Source organism: Musa acuminata, chromosome BXJ2-1 (genome assembly GCF_036884655.1).
Source record: "Musa acuminata AAA Group cultivar baxijiao chromosome BXJ2-1, Cavendish_Baxijiao_AAA, whole genome shotgun sequence".
NCBI lineage: Eukaryota > Viridiplantae > Streptophyta > Magnoliopsida > Zingiberales > Musaceae > Musa > Musa acuminata.
In genome coordinates this window covers 18840990-18859303 of record NC_088338.1, presented here as the reverse complement: position 1 = coordinate 18859303, position 18314 = coordinate 18840990, and the positions used below count along the sequence as shown (strand labels likewise).

The following is an 18314-nucleotide window of genomic DNA, read 5'->3' as shown; positions in this document are numbered from 1 at the left end:
CATTGATATTTATTCAAAAACTAATTTATTCTTCGCTTCAGATATATGTGTTAGCTAAACGATGGGGTTAAAGATGATTCTAGATCTTGTCATGGGATATAACATGATCATAGTCATTGATATTGCTACGATTTTTGTACTAACATACGAATTAGCTATATTTATATGAATGGTAGTCTTTGCACTATAATATTTATGCTTTGATATGTGACATTAGCAATATTTATGCTTTTATTTTGAAAATATATTGAAATATATCTTATTTTGAAAAATATTATTAGCAAGTCATAATTTTAAAATGCATGTAAGATTTAAATTTTCATAAATTGTATGGGCATAAAAAAAGTATTTGATATTTATGCATATTTCGAAAGAAGGTATCAAATGTGTAAAGAATTCATATGTTTTTAAAAAATGTTTATTTATGATAAATTTTAACTAGCATATGAATCACAGTGTTTACAATTATCTCTAAATTTTTTAGAGTTGTGTAGCAGAAACATGATGGATTAGCTATAGATTGAATCGATTGAATAGTTATAAATAAAATGGATTAGCTCTATATTGAATTATGTAATTAATCGATTGAATGGTTATGAATATCTTATGCATGAATTGATTATGAAATGAGTTGTATTATTAATATCATATGTGTTGATTAATTACAAACTGAATTTATGTGTTCTGATTGTGGCCTTCCATTGTCGTAAGGAAACTTAATAGGATTGTCACATTGTACCTCCCACTTTCTGCTGGATTGAGAACGTTGCGTGTATACTGACTGGTAGATAAAATCTTGTATCGGCAGCCACAGGCAGAAGATTTGTATGGTTGATGTCTGTCTGATAACAGAGAAGGATTAGGAGACAGTAGTGTCGTTGGGTTGGGAATGTTATATGTATGCTGACTGGTAGATACAGGTCTTGTATCGGCAGCCATAGGCAGAAGATTTGTTTGGTTGATGTCTGATAATAGAGAAGGATTAGGAGACAGTAGTGTTGTTGGTCACGGCAAGAGTGAGGACAGCTGAAGAGGAAATGATTTGCAAAGAAGAGAAGAGAATGCTTGCACAAAAATGAGACAATAATCATACTGAATCTTTGTATATTGTTCGAGGATTCATCAATGATTCGTTCTACAACTATGATGGTGAACCAAGCCCTTGCATACATGACTCTCTCAGTGGTCCTGTTTAACCTGGACCCCCATTGTCCATGTGCACCACTTCAAGTGCATGAGTCTGGTTCTTCGTATGCATGAGGAGGAGGTCAAATCCACCTGCAGTGCATGAGAGAGAGAGAGAGAGAGAGAGAGAGAGAGAGAGAGAAAGACACAGTCCATATGATTGGGCACTGATGAGTTTAACAGTACTGGATCCACTGCAGTAGGTTGAGTTTGGGTGATGAAGCTGGGCTAGGGTTTGCCAGGTAATGACAAACTGGCCCCTGGACTGATTGATACCCAGAAAGAGGGAAGATGACTTTTACATCGGTCATGTCCCTTCACCTCTCAAGTTTCAACTGGCCTTCACGAACCTCCGGCCATGTGCTTCCAGATGCTGCTATTTGAAGAGTAAGAGTACATCAGAATCCATGCACAGGTGATATGTTTCTCCTACCAGAGAAATTGGTATCTGTGGATGGTTATAGGGACCGTCCTCTGGAGGATGCTTATCATGTGATGCTCATCCGTGGGTGGTCATAGGGGACCGTCCTATGGACGATGCTTATCATCCGATGCTCATCCGTGGATGATTACAGGGACCATCCTATGGACAGGTAGTAGGGCTGCTGCTGCATGCATGAAGACGCAGACTTGTTCTTATCAACTACATCTGGCTGTATAGCTTCTGAACTCTACTTCCTATTCACATCTTCTTCTACCGATCTATCTATCTCCACTGTAACGCATTGATCCTCGAGGTAGGTAACCACCAATTCTATCTATGCGCAGACGACAGCATCACAGGTTCCATGATTGAATATATAATAGCACCCATTACAATGCTTCTAATTACCTGCAAATGTGGCAGGTGAAAGAGATGTATATATGCTCAGATCCTGAGAAAACTTTTTATTTCAGATCAGAGTAAGCTGGCTATTGAACGTGTAATAACATCAAATGGTAGTGTTCTCCCATGATTTAACTATTTTAACTAAATCCAATGGACTCTGACTGATAAAACCATTTTCTGAATCTTTTCATTTAGTCCATTGGTAAAAGAGTGATGCATTACGCGTTATCCGAGATGTTATTACCATTAAACGTGAGTGTTAAATCTTATTAACCAGGTTCCAATCTGTCCAATGACTTGTTCATGTGGCTATGAGCAACGGATGATTTATTGGCGAAAGACAATCAGAATTGTGGAGTAATAGGTGATCAAACTAGTTAAGCTCATCATAAACATGCATGTTAGTGTAGACCAAATTAGTATTTACATTTATAAGTGGCATTTGTTGATCCAAGTAGTAAAATATGGTTATAAACATAATATCGATAAAATTGTGAGTTGGAAGACCACTTCTACCTATGGATTATGCTGGTGAAAAGGACCAAAAAGTATGACTGATTTATACTCTGCACAACTTGTAAGTAGCAAAATAGGGTTGTGAGCATGAAAAAGGGTAATAGTCATGTTCTGGCACCTTATCATTTGGGAAGTCATGTCAAGACAGTGGATTCAATGTCTCTACGTGAGACATCATGCTGTGAGAACTATCGACATTGGGGCCCTTCCAATATTGTCCCAAGTTGAACAAGAAAATGAAATGGTGAGATTGGAGGCTCTCCATTTTCCTACTTGATGAACTACTTTCTACACCAAATAGTGGAACTTCGCCTACTCGGCGTTTCTCCTCTTCTTCAGCAAAATCTTCTTCTTTGTTACACACACACATATACCAGTCTTATAAAACTAAATTGTGTAGGACCTCGATAACCCGCTTACTTAATATGATTTTTCAAGAATGGATCTTTATGACGGTAGTAGTATTGGATCAAATACGGATCCCTAATTGTTGCTTAGATGATTGTTAAATTCAATTTTGAATTATTTTCACACTGAAGCCTAATAAGAATTTGATTTTCGATATGTTCAATATGTAGATTACACACACAAAGTGCATCATGTTGATCTTATGTTTGGGCAATTTTTTGAAGATTTAAAACAAATATTCATAATGACGATGTAATAATTATATTTTCTTTAAGGACCTAGTTGAAAACAAAAGTTTTGAGAAGGACTAAATTGCAAAAGAACAATTTCTTTTATCATTTTCTCCTCATCTCTTTGAAAAAAAAAAGGGGGAAACAAAAAAGAAAAAAAAAAAAAAAGAATAGATCATCGTCATTTGTACATAATTATGGCCTATGTATGGTATTTAAATTATTAACTAAATAATGATTTGATGATTTCTATGTTTGATTCTCAAGATAAAAATGATTACAAAAATACTTATACTTATTCATATGCATCGTAATAAGTTTTGACTAGCATACAAGTTATGACGTTTATTGGACTATTACTTGCTCATATGTCTATTTTTAAAATTTTCTAGATCTTGAGGAGTAGAGACATACTTGAGGGGAATGTTATTATTTAGAAACCTGGACTTGTATAATACTAATATAAAATATTATTATGGATCTACTATAGTGATCTTGTAATTATGTAAATATATTGGTGTTGACTGTGATATAATACATAGTTTTTGGTGGTTATATGATAGTAAAGAACTCTCTGGATTGTACAAGGAATATGTTGCCTCTTCAGATTTTGATCATGATATTTTGTTGGATTCCATGAGCTGTTGAAACATAATTGAACATGTTCTGAATGATTAGATTAGAATAGAATTGTTTAGGAGTTGGAATATAATGAATATTCTATGGAGATACTGTCTAGGTTTTAGCAAGAGGCCTTGCATTTCTAAGTTGTCATAATATTTTGAAATTCATTTCTCAACCCATAAACTCATTGGAAAATACTCCAATGATTTTTTTTTTTCCAAAGCGAAAAATAACACACACACACACAATTATTTATTTTATTTTGTCCAATGCATGTAGGAGTATGCATTGATATCCTACATACACTTGTATTTGATTACATATATATGTATATATAGTTGTGCTTTGCCCTAGTTATTGTTGTTTTTCATGAACAAGGTTGTAAAATTCTGAGGTATATCTATGAATTATCTTTTAATCTATTTTTTGTCATACAAGAATTGGAGTACATGATTAGAATCTAGTGCTTGATAGTGTTCATATGGAGCTTGGAAATGGATCTGGCGTTCACATTTGATTCCTCCAAGTCCTTGTTGACTCCAGAACATATATGTGGATCCCAGCACTTATCATCTCGGAAAGAAGACAAATTGCAATTGATGTCGGGGAGAGAGAGGAATGGCACAACACACATCCCATGCCAACAATACGACTTGTAGCTGTCTTTGGTGGTGAACTCCTCCTCACCACACCAAATTTTGAGATCTATCCTTGGATAAGATCTTTACATTTATTAGTGTTCTTAATAAACTTGTGTTGGTGAAGCTGGATTGCTAACATTTTCTAAAACCAAAGAGAGGAATTAGCAAATACATGATCTTGGCTATAACTTCGTCACATTTGAGGCCACTTTAGATGGTGACAAGATGAACGCTTTGTTTGTGGCCATCACTTACGCTCACACCTACTTGTTGGATGTCGGAGTCAATCATTTTTTGTTCACGTTTCAATCGATTTGGCTCAAAATTTTATGAAACCATTACTTGAAGAAAGGTAAATTTAGTAAGCCATGGTAATTGTTGTTTTCTCATGTTTAAGCTGATGGCATTATCATCCAACTACTACCACCATCTTTGAGCTCAGAGAACAAAATCTGGCCACCTCTACTCCTTTGTCATGTCTTGTTTGGCATAGTACACAATTTATTCTTTCACGTTTTCCATTATATTTCTTTTGATTCTTTTAATAATTAAGATAATAAGAGAGGAAGAAAGAATCGAATTAACAGATAAGTGTATGAATGCTACGGGGATCTTGACAAGTTAACACACACATATTTGTTTGAGTGACACATTCCTTTTTGTAAGTCAAATGGGAGCAAATATATAAATGTAAATGACCACAATATCGTAGAGAGAGAGAGAGAGAGAGAGAGAGAGAGAGAGCAACTCTTCCCTCTTTTTGAGGGAATATAGTCATATCTTCACTAGCAATTTCTTAACTTAACTTTCATGATTTATCAATTTGACTAGTGAGATTGTAGCATCAATGTTTATGCATTGATGCTAGAACATGAATTGTAGTGGAGATAGTGTTACCATATTGAGTGCGTATGCCTTGCATCAAGAAAGAGATCAGCTACTATGATTTGCATGGTGAAATAATGATCCCACTATTCAATCAAATAGAGCCAAGAAATTATTGGTCTTTCGTGTGACAAAAGTCCTCAATAGCTTCAAAGGGTCACTTTCTTCAGAATTCCCTGAAATAACATCCGATGGTGAAGACAAAGATTCTCATTCTGATCGCTGACAGATATCCCTTCGAGCATGAAAGTTCTCTAGTGATAGTGCATGATTGAGATTGATGTAGATTTTAAGTGGATAAATGAAGGAACAAAGACATACAGTTTTGGATTTTTAATTGATTATTGAAAGCGAGCCAACCATTAATTTCAATTTAATTAATTATTGAAGGAACAAAGCCATATGGTTTGGACATCATCACGATTTGAAGGCTTTTAATCTTCGGTTTGTGTTGTGAGCTAACACTTCAATTTCTTATCATTTAGATGATAGTGTTCGGCCATCTTTTTTCGCACAACATTTTCCAATGCATACATACGTAGCTGTGCCGATAGCATATTTCTATCGACTGGGATCTAATGAGCGTCATCAAATGCATTGCTCAGTGTCCACTCACTGAGAGAGAGAGAGAGAGAGAGCGATCACTTGATGCAGTGATAGGCTAAAAAGCCTCCTCCTAACCCTACTGCTAATGAAGACGCAGGTGGCATCGTTCATGCAGAGTACGCACGGAGCGCAGAAAGCGAGCACCGTCGGCCTGCTTCGCAATTACTCCGCACCAGCGCGGGGCGCAGAAGCATTCCAGCATCGCTCTGCACGAGCACATGTGCAACACCCATCATCATCCACCTCACGAGATAATCACAGCATCAAAGAAAAGAAAAGAAAAGAAAGTTTCAGCTCAGATCTATGCACGGTTTTCTGTACTCAGCATGGTAAAGAGCCTTGATTCTGCTCATGAGAGTGTGGACCGACACCCAAAACCAAGCAGAAGAGAAGAACTTCCCAGGGTAAAGAAAAGTGGAGAACAGATGCACCATGAACATACACTCCCTCCATTGGGGGTGAGCAAGTGTGCTGCAGGCATCTGTTCTTGGCTGTCTCATCAACTCACCCTTTCCCAAGATGGGAGAAAGTGAAGCCTGGATCCATATCCATTAAAGCTGCTTGACCAAGCACACCACCGCCCCTTCCGCAGAGCCTACGGGGTGGGGTTTGAGAGATCAGAAGGCTATGATGGAGACAAAAGGCGTGATTACACGAAGAGGGAGAGGGTGAGGGGGTTTGTCCTTTCTTTTACCCCTATGGGAAACCGAGGAACCGTCACATCACTTCCCGCACTCGGTGGCCCCTCAAAGACAATGACAACTGATCCCCTCCACATTTCTGCTCATCTTCTCGCGATATGTTGCGCTTCTGCATGCCTCGTGGCATGTCCACGAGCCAAACAAAGTCGGGGGGGTTTGGAAGTCCTTGAAGCTTTGCTCTGCAACCGGGACTGATGCAGGCTGGTATAGGCATCCGATCATTTCCGCAAGTCTCCTCGATACATTTGCGTTGCTTGATGCAAGACGACGCAGCTTCTGAAACTAGATCGTACTCTTCCTCGTTGGATGTATCTTTTCTGGATACGGGCGAATCTTGGAGGGCCATCATATCCCTTAATCGAACCTTGTTCTGTTGATCCACCTCCGCCTATGTAATCATGTAGATGTAGAGGGAGATAAAAAGCACAAGGAAGGCGAGGTCAAAGTCTAAGCTCTGTTATAGAGATCTGGAGCTAAAGGCACGCTAAACACCATCCCAAGATAACACGAGTAAAACATAATAGGATGACAAATAGCTTGTTGTTCCCAAGTTGGGGTGGCGGGGCCGTACGTCCCATGGGTGGGGTTCCCCCGGGCATTATTGAGAGAATAGGAACCCTAAGACATGGCGCATGCCCACTACTCCTGTGAGCAGCTCTTGGGCACGGGAGAGGAGGAGGCCGATCTCCTCCCCGCCTCCTCCATCTTAGCTTGTCTCTTCTTCTTGCTCATGGATCTGGTACCTCCCACCGATCGCCTGTGCTACGTGCGCTGCACCTACTGCAACACTGTTCTTGCGGTAATTCCTTAAGAGTCTAAGATTAAAGAGTGTGTGGCCAACCGTGGTGCTTTAGAGTCACAGGAAAGATGCACCCATGAGAAGGAACATCCTCCTCAGCCAATATGATCTTGCTCTCTGAGCAAGGTTCTCGGTGGAGGCTGCTCCAGATCATGTTCTCTTCTTCAGCTTATTTTGCCTTACCTTTCTGTTCACTTTTGATCCCTTAACCATAGATGATGTTCGAGAAGATCCAATCGAAAGTGCTATTTTGCTTTGCACTTCTTCCGCTGTTATAATGTTCATGATGATGTTACCAGAGAAAGTTCCTGATGTCTTCTAGGGTTTTCTTCTATAGCCTCTCTGTTCAGGGGAGATCCAGTTGTTTACATTCATGAGGAAGCTAGAAACGATAGCTTCCTCCAAAATTGGAGGTCAGGGGTTGCATGAATCCCTGACAGCATATATTTCAGGCAGATAATAGGAAGCCCCCTCCTGAGTTTGAGCATTCTTCTTTTCCTTGTGAGGGCTGCCTTTGATGTCTACTCCATCGGTCCATCACCTTTCCCTTTACCAAAACTAAGAGATCTTCTTTGGCCAAAGAGTGCTCCTATTTCTATTTACGGTCTCTCGGAAAAGGAAACCTATAGAAGAGTTCTTCCCATAGACAGATCTGTGAAAAGAATGTTGGATCACACGCCGATCTTGAATGGTAACAGACCTCTCCCTTGGCTGCAGGTTGGCGTCCCTTGCAAGCGGGTGATGGACACGGTAACCGTGAAATGTGGTCACTGCAGCCATCTCTCCTTTCTGAGCCCCAGAGCCACGGTGCAGTCCCTTACTCCCACCGATCACCGGATGGGCCTTCAGGTTTCAATTTCTTGTCTACTGAATCCATCAGATGTCTAGCACTTATATCACAAGATTCGTACATAGACTAGGATAATTCTAATACTCAATCAGACTCTTGTTCCTATGGATTTCTTCGATTTGTTGTTGGCAGAAAAAGACAACCTGGATCATCTTTTCCTTTTTCTCTCGTTTCTCTCTTTCAAGGCTACACGTTCGGTGCTAGCTTTTAGGCTCACAAGTAGATCTTGAAAGAAGAGAAGAGTGGGAGAGTACATTGCATACATGAAACTGATCTTTGTTTTGAATTAGGGTCCTTGCAGTGATTGCTTGAGAGGCCAACCTTCACCTCCATCATCGTCATCGAATTCAAGTGAACAAATGATCCAGAAACCGCGATTTGTCATGAAACGTAAGTCTTTTTGACCTCCGCATTTTCGTGTTTCTTTTTCTGCTATTGGGAGTTCTCCATTTAAGAAATCTTGGTTGAATTCTTGATGACAGCTCCGGAGAAGAAACACAGGATGCCTTCGGCTTACAATCGATTCATGAAGTAAGAACTAACTGAACATGATATCTTCTGATTTGGTTTCTTTGTTGCATATCATGAATGAGCAGCATATCATCTGATTTGATCTGACCGTAGACATCACCATCACCAGCAAAATCCTCATACGTTCTAGTAGATGAGATGTGAATGAAACCGTAGACTGCTGTGATATCGTCAATTAACATCATCGAATCCTTCATCAAAATATATGATGTCCGTAAAGCATGAAATAAAATAGCAGAACACCTTTTCTTTCGGAAACAATACAGCACGACACTTACAAAAAGGTATAAAAGAAGTTCATGCACGCATACATCATAGCCTTTCTGTCCTGTTTGATGCACATCTGAGCCATGTAGCAGATCCATCCTTTATCGATGCAACCTACTTTGATGCACACAAACTCCTAAGCCGGAGTAAATCTGAAACAGAAAATGTGTACTGCCAATTTGGAAGATCTTCTTCTGCTGCCAAAGCATGATTTCAACCATTATTGCCATGCTAATCATTTCTTTCAAGAATCTTAAATCTTACTGTGGATTCTCTTAGTCTGAGCCATGCGAAATGTTGCATCATAGTAGCTGACCTCAGGAGTTGGTGTTGCTCTCCTTACAAGTCAAACGTTGAAGGAATGAAACCACAGTCATAAAGACAATTGGGAGAAGACATTAATCATTTGGGAAAGGATATGCATGCAATCTCACCCTACAACCGGAGACAAAAAAACATTGGCTGTTAGTAAATCAAATACGTCGATGAGTTACAGACACAGCAACTAAAAACTATTAGGAGACCCAAACAATAGAAAGAAAATCTAATACTGCCTTCCTTGGTTCATATTCAGATTCTATGTAGGTTTGACATAAGCTTCCTAAAAGCATAAGATTCATATCTAGACATGATATAAATCTGATAGATTAAACTGATCTTAAAAAGTTACTCGACACAAGGCAATGGGCAATTTCCTGACTCTATGATTGGAACTGCAGTCAAAAACTAGCCAAGAACTTGAATATATTGTTGCTTCAGTTTAAATCCAGAAAATACATTACTCAGAAACCAAACCATGGCAGGGAGGAAATACAACGAATCAAGGCAGCTAAACCTGATATCCCGCACCGAGAAGCTTTTAGCATGGCTTCGAAGAACGTAAGTGATATCACCAACAACCTCCTTCTGAAGAGATTAATAATGGCAATGTCTTTATGTGCTTCTTGTAACATGAATCGAAGTGGGCCAAGTGTGATCCTCGTTGCTCAACTACTATTTCGACCTCCTCCGATAACAGTAGTGGTAAATCCTATCACTCCTGTGATCATTTACCAGTCGAAAGTGGTTTGTTGCTTGATTAATTCTGTGTCATCTTCTTTCCAGGAAAGAGTCAATTGCCCTAGAACGGAGAACTCCAAATTCTGCAAGCAAATGGAGCAGAAGAATTAGGTTTCCAACTGTGACTCGGAGCTCCTACTATTTCCTAGTGATGCGCTTGTGGTGTTAACTTGTGTTAGATCTTGTCCTCTCTCTACAATGACATCTCTAATGCTGCGGTTGTCCTGGTTAAGATCCATGCATTGCAGGCGAAGAGGGAGTCATAAATGTGGCTCATATATGAGCTGTCAAGATCTAGAACTAATTAGTGAGGGCACAGTGAGAGAGATCTCAAGTAAGAGGACTGCCCTCGTACTTCTGAAGTTAATAAGATTCGCGACAGATCAATTGATGTAGATAAGCTTTTGACTGAAGGAGGACTAGAATCCATGTCAAATATATTGATGCAACTGTATGGTTTACATGAATTCAAAAGTACTTGCTCTTCATCACCAGGATTTGACAATGCTTGGAAAGACGACTGATGAAACTCCTCCAAGGTTTGTCAGCAGGTATGTGCGCATGTCTTTTATGCCTTTTGAACAGAACTTTTTATTTCAAGCATATCAAAATGAACTCGTAAAAATAGTTTGAGTATCAGATTTTGTTGAGATGGTGGCATTTCATATCAAGTTTATTGTTTCAGTCATGCCATTGGGAAAAGCATTTTAAAGGTTTATCATGTCATACTAGATTCTTAATGCAAGCAATATATCTGCAGATAGTCCACATCTCTCATGTTTGATTGGGTGCAGCTTCCGAGTTTCTATTTGGATAGCCATCTCAACATATGATATATATATATATATAAGTGGAAGTTGTTATTTTATCAAAAAGAATTTACGTATATCCTGTCCGACCATTTTGAAGTCCAAAATACCCTTAGCATCTATGATAGATCCTTCGTTAGCAGATAAGATACCATTCCAAGTTGGGAAGGTAGTGCGCAAATTCATTCCTATTTATGGTAGCTACATAAAAGAAGATTCTTGATCTACAGCCAGGTGCACCAGTCATCAATCTGGATGGAATGAAAAATGACTTTCTCAAGAACATTAATAAAAGAAATGTGTTGCGTATGATTTGCTTTAGCCACCAATCTGAAGTACAAGATTAAGGATGTGAGTACTACTGCTCTTTCAGAAATATAAAACCACTTGGTTCAGAAACCTCCAACTAAACGTCTTCTAATGATCTTTTGTGATGAGAGCATACTCATATTGTGTATGGAATTTGAGTACCAACCAACCGATCAGAAGATTACGTGCTATTGTTTACACATGATTGATCTGATCGTGGCAAAAGCGCAAGCAATTGGGTATCCAAGTGTAAGGTAATCGTTCATTCCACCAGTGCATATATTTCCATTACAACTCCGAGTGTAAGATATAATGTGCATTCCGTCGGTGCATATATTTCCATTACAACCACTGAAATGGAGCGGATGAACACAAGTGAACGCATTCTCTAGTAATCACCCTTACGGAGACTAGGAAAGTAAGCTTTTGGATGGCTCTCGAAGACATCCCCGAGAATGTATTCTCCCTTTCGGCCGGGGGGCTCTCGTGGTTCTTTTCTTGCTGTCTTTTACTCGGCTATGCATAACTATGGGTATTGGAAGGAATTCATGGAATCAGAGGCACATTCATTCTGGCGGTTCTTCTTCCCATGCGCAGCCTTACAGCTCGATGAGAACAGCAATCTAAGACACGAATGTGTCTCGATGGATACCCCGGATTGGAGTAGCGAAGACACTTAGGAACGAAGAACGGGATCAAAGCACTAAGCGGCTGTTCTTTTTCCCATTCCTGTTTTAATTCATAGTTATCTAGGTAGTTATCATAATCTAGTAGTTATATTATAATTTCAATAATTAACTCAATCATGATCTAGTAGTTATATGATGATTTCAATAACTACCACAATCAGATAGTTATAGGGTAGTTTCAATAATTATCTCAATCATTGGTGATAGGGGAGTGACATAATTACCATTAGGTCCTATAAATATGACCATAGTTCCTAAAGCAAGATATATAGAGAGTCTATGCACTTAAGAATATCTTGTAAGTGTTCTTGTCAATCCTCTTGTTTTAAATATCGAAAGGATTCCTTTTAATTGCATTATAGTATTCTGTTTTATCATTTCCTTGCTCCTTCATTTGTGGTATCAGAGCCTAATTATAATCTAAACTGGGCATTATGATTTTCAATGGTAATTCCATGTCGCAACCCCTTATTCTCATCTTCTCGGGCAAATGCTATGAATAAAAAGGACTCAAATGTTAGGATCAAGAGCACTAAGAGGGGGGGGGTGAATTAGTGCAGCGGAAATCTTTCACTATTAAAATCGAAAGCTGCGTTCGTTTGATAAAAACGATTTCGATGTAAAAGCCCGATTCTAATATTACTTTAACTTAAGATTAAGCGAGATGACATTAAAGTAAATCTACGAAGGCAGTTTGCAGTTTATGATGAAAATCAGAATGCAAGCGCAAACTGAAATGCGACGTTCGTACGATAAAACCGGTTTACGTCTAAATGCCAATTTTGAAGATACTGAACTTTGAGATACGTTTTATAAATGCGCAGAAGGCAGTTTGCAGTTATGATTGAAATCAAAATGTAAACGTAAACTGAAATGTAATGATCGTACAAAAAAGCCGATTTACGTCTAAACGCAGATTCGGAAAGCTCTGAACTTAGAAACTCGTTCGTAAAAGCACAGAAGGCAGTAGCTATTTAGGAGATTTGCAGTAAAGATAAAATGCTCAAAGTAAATGCAAACCGAGATTTAGAGTGGTTCGGTCAATCTTGACCTACTCTACTTTTGGCTTCCTCCACCGACGAGGTCACTGACGTCAACTAGAGGCCTTCCTTCAATAGGCGAAGGCCAACCACCCTTTTACAGTTTCACTCCTTTTGATGGGCTTAGGAGACAACCCTTACATAAATTTTCTCTCCTCTCTTTACAACTCAAAACTTTGAAGAACAGAGGGAGAAGAACTTTTGGCCTTTACAATAATTTTGAGCTCTAAGAATCACAGAAAGGATCAAGATTTCGGTGTAAGTTCATGCCCTTTCAGTGCTGAATGGGTGGGGTATTTATAGGCCCCAACCCAGTTCAAATTTGGAGCTCAAAACTGTCAATTCCCGGAATTCCGGGATCAGGCGGTTGCACCTCCTGACTGGGGCGCACCTCCTGACTGGGGCAGTTGCACCGCCTGGCAGAGCTCGAAGACTGAGCCTCTAGGCGGTGCCACCTCTGTCAGGGGCGGTTGCACCTCTCTGCCAGAGCTCGAAGATCGAGCTCAGGCGGTTGCACCTCCTGACTAGGGCGGTTGCACCGCTTGCCAGAGCTCGAAGACTGAGCTCAGGCGGTGCTACCTCCTGTCAGGAGAGGTTGCACTGCCCAGTCTCGCTCGGAGACTGAGCCCAGGCGGTGCTACCTCCTGGCTGGGGCGGTTGCACCGCCCAGTCTCCCTGGGAGACTTAGCCCAGGCGGTGCTACCTCCTGGCTTGGGCGGTTGCACCTCCCACAGCAATCAGGGTCCGAATGGGTAGATCCATTCGGCCCAATTTGGGTTTTTCAGGGGCCCAATTGCCCCAAGATTAAGCTAATGGGATCACCTCACATTTCCAACTTAATCATTGTGCTAACTACGATAAATCCTAAGACAATTTCTGCAGCTTGCTCCGGTGCGTCAATCGCTTCTTCCGGCGAACTTCCGTCGATCATCCGATGAACCCTCGGTGATGCTTCTACGGACTTCCGGCAAACTCCTGGACTTGCGACGATCCACTTGGCGAGTTCCGACGAGCTTCTTTGGCAAGCTTATGGACTTCTCGGATTTGTTTCCGTAGAACCTCTGACGACTATCTGAACTTCCGTCGAACTCTCGAACTCCCAACGTGATCATTGTCTTGACTCCGGCGCGACTCCTACTGCATGTCTTACTTCCATCTTAGTTAATCCAGCACACTTAAAACAAAACTTCGATCGAGTAAATTAATCCTAAGCAATTAACCAAGTTGTCCGACATGTCATTGGTCCCTCGACGCTTCGTCCGATTCTTCGGCGCATCGTCCTTTCCTGCGGCCTATTGCCCAATCGGCCAGTTGGCTCCGCAACTCCGATATCCTTGGCGCAATACCCGCTCTTCTTGGCCTGATGCCCGAGTCCACGGCCCGAAGCCTTCTGTCGATACGTCGACCGATCCACCGGCCCGACGTCCAATCTTCTGACATGTTCCTCCGGCACAACATGATTTTCCTGCTTTAATTGTCTCATCCTGATCGAGGCATCCTGCGTCACTCAAAACGCAGATTAAATCATAAACATATATCAAGTAGTTTCATCATCAAAATACGAGATTCAACAATCTCCCCCTTTTTGATGATGACAACCACTTGATGACTGAGTTAAACTTAACTCTCGGAGTTTAAACAAACTCCCCCTATCAATATGCCATATTGATAAAACCTTGAATTCAAACTGAATTCAAGTCATTGCAATATTCATCATGAATACTTGCAACACGTCATCATGAACTTATGCATAACATCATACTTCTCCCCCTTTGTCATCAACAAAAAAGAGAAGTTCCACAATTAAGCGTTTGTGATATTGGTTCAACTCATTGCATGAAAAACATAATATCAAGTTTTATCATCATGCAAGTTTGCTATTATCAAATATCAACATGTAAAATTGCGATGTAAGCTTTTGATATCATAACGCAAACATTTCAAGTGTTTATCAATTGTAGCATTTCATCACATGGTAAGATATCAACGCGTAAAATTACGATACAAGTTCTTGACATCTTAACACATGATGCAGACATGGCATAATGCAAATTTGGCAATCATAGCATCAGTGTCCATAGCATCAATTCATATATTTCTCCCCCTTTGTCGTCAACAAAAAGGAGAACGATATAAGCAAATTTTAAATATAAGTGCGATGCGTTCATGTCATTTTTCAACAAAAAGTAATAAGATACCAAATATTCAAACATTTCAAGGAAAACATATATGGAGATAGCTTTGAAAACTTCTTCCATTTTATTTGTTATTTTCTTTTTGCATGGAGGAAAGCTATTTCTAAGCTTACTCGAATGAAGTTAAAATCGATAAGATATTAAAGCACGCTTCATTTTTACAAGTATCAAGATATGTATCAAATCCTTGTACGTAAAAATGACTTCCTTTTTCAAGAAGGAATTTATAAGCAGGAATCATTTCATCAAATCCATTTCTCAAAACAAAATATTGTTCACATGATAAGTGTATAAGAGATGTATTTGCTGATTGATTCCATATGTAAAAAATTAATGATATGAATTAAACTTGATATGACATATGCTTATTAAGTCTGGAAAAGGATAATTCGAAAATCCAATTGTTAGGATGCCAATAGTTAAGAGAATCCGAAAATGAAATTAACACTTTCATGCATTCGGACAAGGCTGTGCTATTGATTTTCAAATACAATCATGAGGACAAAACATGCTTATTATCATGGAAATTTTTGTATCCAAAGCACATAATTTTCAACCTGTTATTAGGGCATGTAATTGTGTAAAATAATCATGGCAGTCGAGTGATTTGATCATTCAATCAAGAAAGTTCAAAAATTAATTTTAATAAGTTCAATCATTCGGACATATTTTTGCCATAGTTTTACAAGATAAGACATGCTCATCATCATGATAGTACGATAGCAAGTTTACAATATACAAGCTAGCAAAAAAAATTTCAACATTTTAAGACACGAAAGCTAGCAATTTTCTCTTTGAGATATGCACATTAGCAACTCTTTCTCCCCCTATGTCATTGGGAAAGAGAAGGGAAGACCCTTTACATTAATTTCTAAATCATGACAAGGGAAGGTTTCAATCTTATTTGTGCATAATTATATTTTCAAATTCGAACATGCAAACTCATTATTATATGATTCCAAATCATCATTCCTATTATTTCAATCATTGTTTCAATCATCTTTATAGCTTATCATGCATAATATGTCAAACCATCTAACATGATACAAACATTTATTTTCAAAATATTTATCACTTCATTTTGATCATGATACCAAACATTCATCATTTAGAGCATTCATGACATTAAATCATCATTTATAATACTTCATTTTAGCAACAACTCATAGAATTTTAAATCATGATTCACATCATATGCAATACATTACATCATAATTAAAAAGCTCAAGTATTGCGTGCATCATTGCAAATCATAAATATTTCATATCATGATGGTATCAATTTTGTTAAATTATATCCTACCATGCATGATCATAACCTTTCATTTGTATACATCAAAATAAATTAATGAATATTTCATGTATTCATATCATCACATAAGGAATATGAAGAAGAGTTGGTAATGAGATTTACGAATCATGTAGACAAATTATGAATATTAAGAGACATATTATGATTCTTTTTAGATAACTCAAATAGCAAAAAGAAAGAATCACAGTAAGTTATTTTGATTTTTAAAAAGAATTCTCAAGTTATAATTCCAAGAAATCACGATTCATTTCAATAAATTTCAATAAATTTCAATAAGAACACATCATCAAAATCTCAACATTACTTTTAAGAGATTCAAAATGGCATAGATAATTTTATTGATCTCTTGGTGAAAAAGTCAATACGGTAGAGAAAAATAAATTTTCAAGAAAAATAATTTTCTCTTTTTAGTTGTTTTAGTTCATATGATTTTATTTCATCTATGCCAAACATGTAGCATGTTTTAAAATCGAAAGTGCAAGTTTTATTATGACAAAGATTAATAAGGCACTTTCATTACCGTGAAAATCGAAGATCGCAAGATTCATCATCCATAATTATAAAACCAATAAACACGATTTTTAAAATCTCATGCATAGAATAAAATCATGGTATCAAAACATCATTATATCATCAAGCATGATTTCATATTTTCAATCAAAATCATTTTGTTTGTTTATCATAAAATATATATTTTTCATGATTATTTTCAAAACTACTAGCATGATCATAAATTTTACATTTTCATCATATTTTTTTTTTAACATGTAATTTTTCAAGAAAATTAATTCTATATTAAAAAGAAAATGTATTATGAAGAGCATTATGTAATTTCGAAATAATTCAAGAGAGTTAAGTTACTTACCTTGTAGTCGAAGCCCGTCAAAGCCCAATTCGTCGTTTCACCTTTGGAAGTTCTTGATTCATCCTTGGTTGCCTTCCTCTTCTTTGGCCTCTTCCTTCGTTCAAGTTCATTGTCTATTTTAGATTTTTGTTTAATAAACTTATTAAGATTTAGTGTTCGAAGTTCAAGTTCATCATTGTCCTCATCACTTGAGTCATCGCTCAAGTGGCATTCATTTGTCCGGAGTTCCAAATCCTTCCTGTTCTTTGGAAGGTGATTGTGTTCAATATGTTTATCATGTGCATTGTGCACCATTTCATATGTCAGCAACGAACCAATTAGTTCTTCAAGTGGTAAGTTGTTTAGGTTTTTAGCTTCTTGTATTGCAGTTACTTTTGAATCCCACTTCTTAGAAAGAGAACACAAAATCTTGTTTACGAGTTCAAAATCCGAAAAACATTTTCCAAGAGCTCTTAAACTATTGACGACATCCGTGAAACGGGTGTACATGTCGCCTATAGTCTCGCTTGGTTGCATTCGAAAAAGCTCAAAATCATGCAATAAAATGTTAACTTTCGAGTCTTTGACTCTACTAGTTCCCTCGTGCGTGATTTTAAGTGTTCGCCAAATGTCAAAAGCCGTTACGCACGTAGAAATCCGATTGAACTCATTTTTGTCCAAAGCGCAAAATAAGGCATTCATAGCCTTTGCGTTTAAAGAAAAATACTTCTTCTCCAAATCCGACCATTTGTTCATCGGTTTGGAGGGAAGTTGAAAACCGTTTTCAATGATATTCCATAAATCCAAATTCATAGAAATCAAGAAAACTCTCATTCGAGTTTTCCAATAAGTGTAGTCCAATCCGTTAAACAATGATGGACGAACAACCGATAAGGCCTCTTGAAGAGCCATTTCTCTCGGGTGTAAATCCGAAATGAGAAATACCGGGCTCTGATACCAATTGTTAGGATCAAGAGCACTAAGAG

General features: G+C 38.2%; 1 protein-coding gene across 1 annotated transcript; it reads left to right on the top strand.

The window, feature by feature from the left end:
- Nucleotides 1-7146: 7146 nt before the first annotated feature.
- Nucleotides 7147-10619, top strand: LOC135598143 (protein DROOPING LEAF-like). Its single transcript, XM_065091687.1, has 7 exons — nucleotides 7147-7424; nucleotides 8142-8273; nucleotides 8565-8664; nucleotides 8757-8805; nucleotides 9876-9951; nucleotides 10035-10095; nucleotides 10177-10619. Exons 1-7 carry the CDS (start codon nucleotides 7251-7253, stop codon nucleotides 10194-10196), a joined length of 612 nt encoding a protein of 203 aa, XP_064947759.1. The 5' UTR covers nucleotides 7147-7250; the 3' UTR covers nucleotides 10197-10619.
- The last annotated feature ends 7695 nt before the right edge of the window (nucleotides 10620-18314 follow it).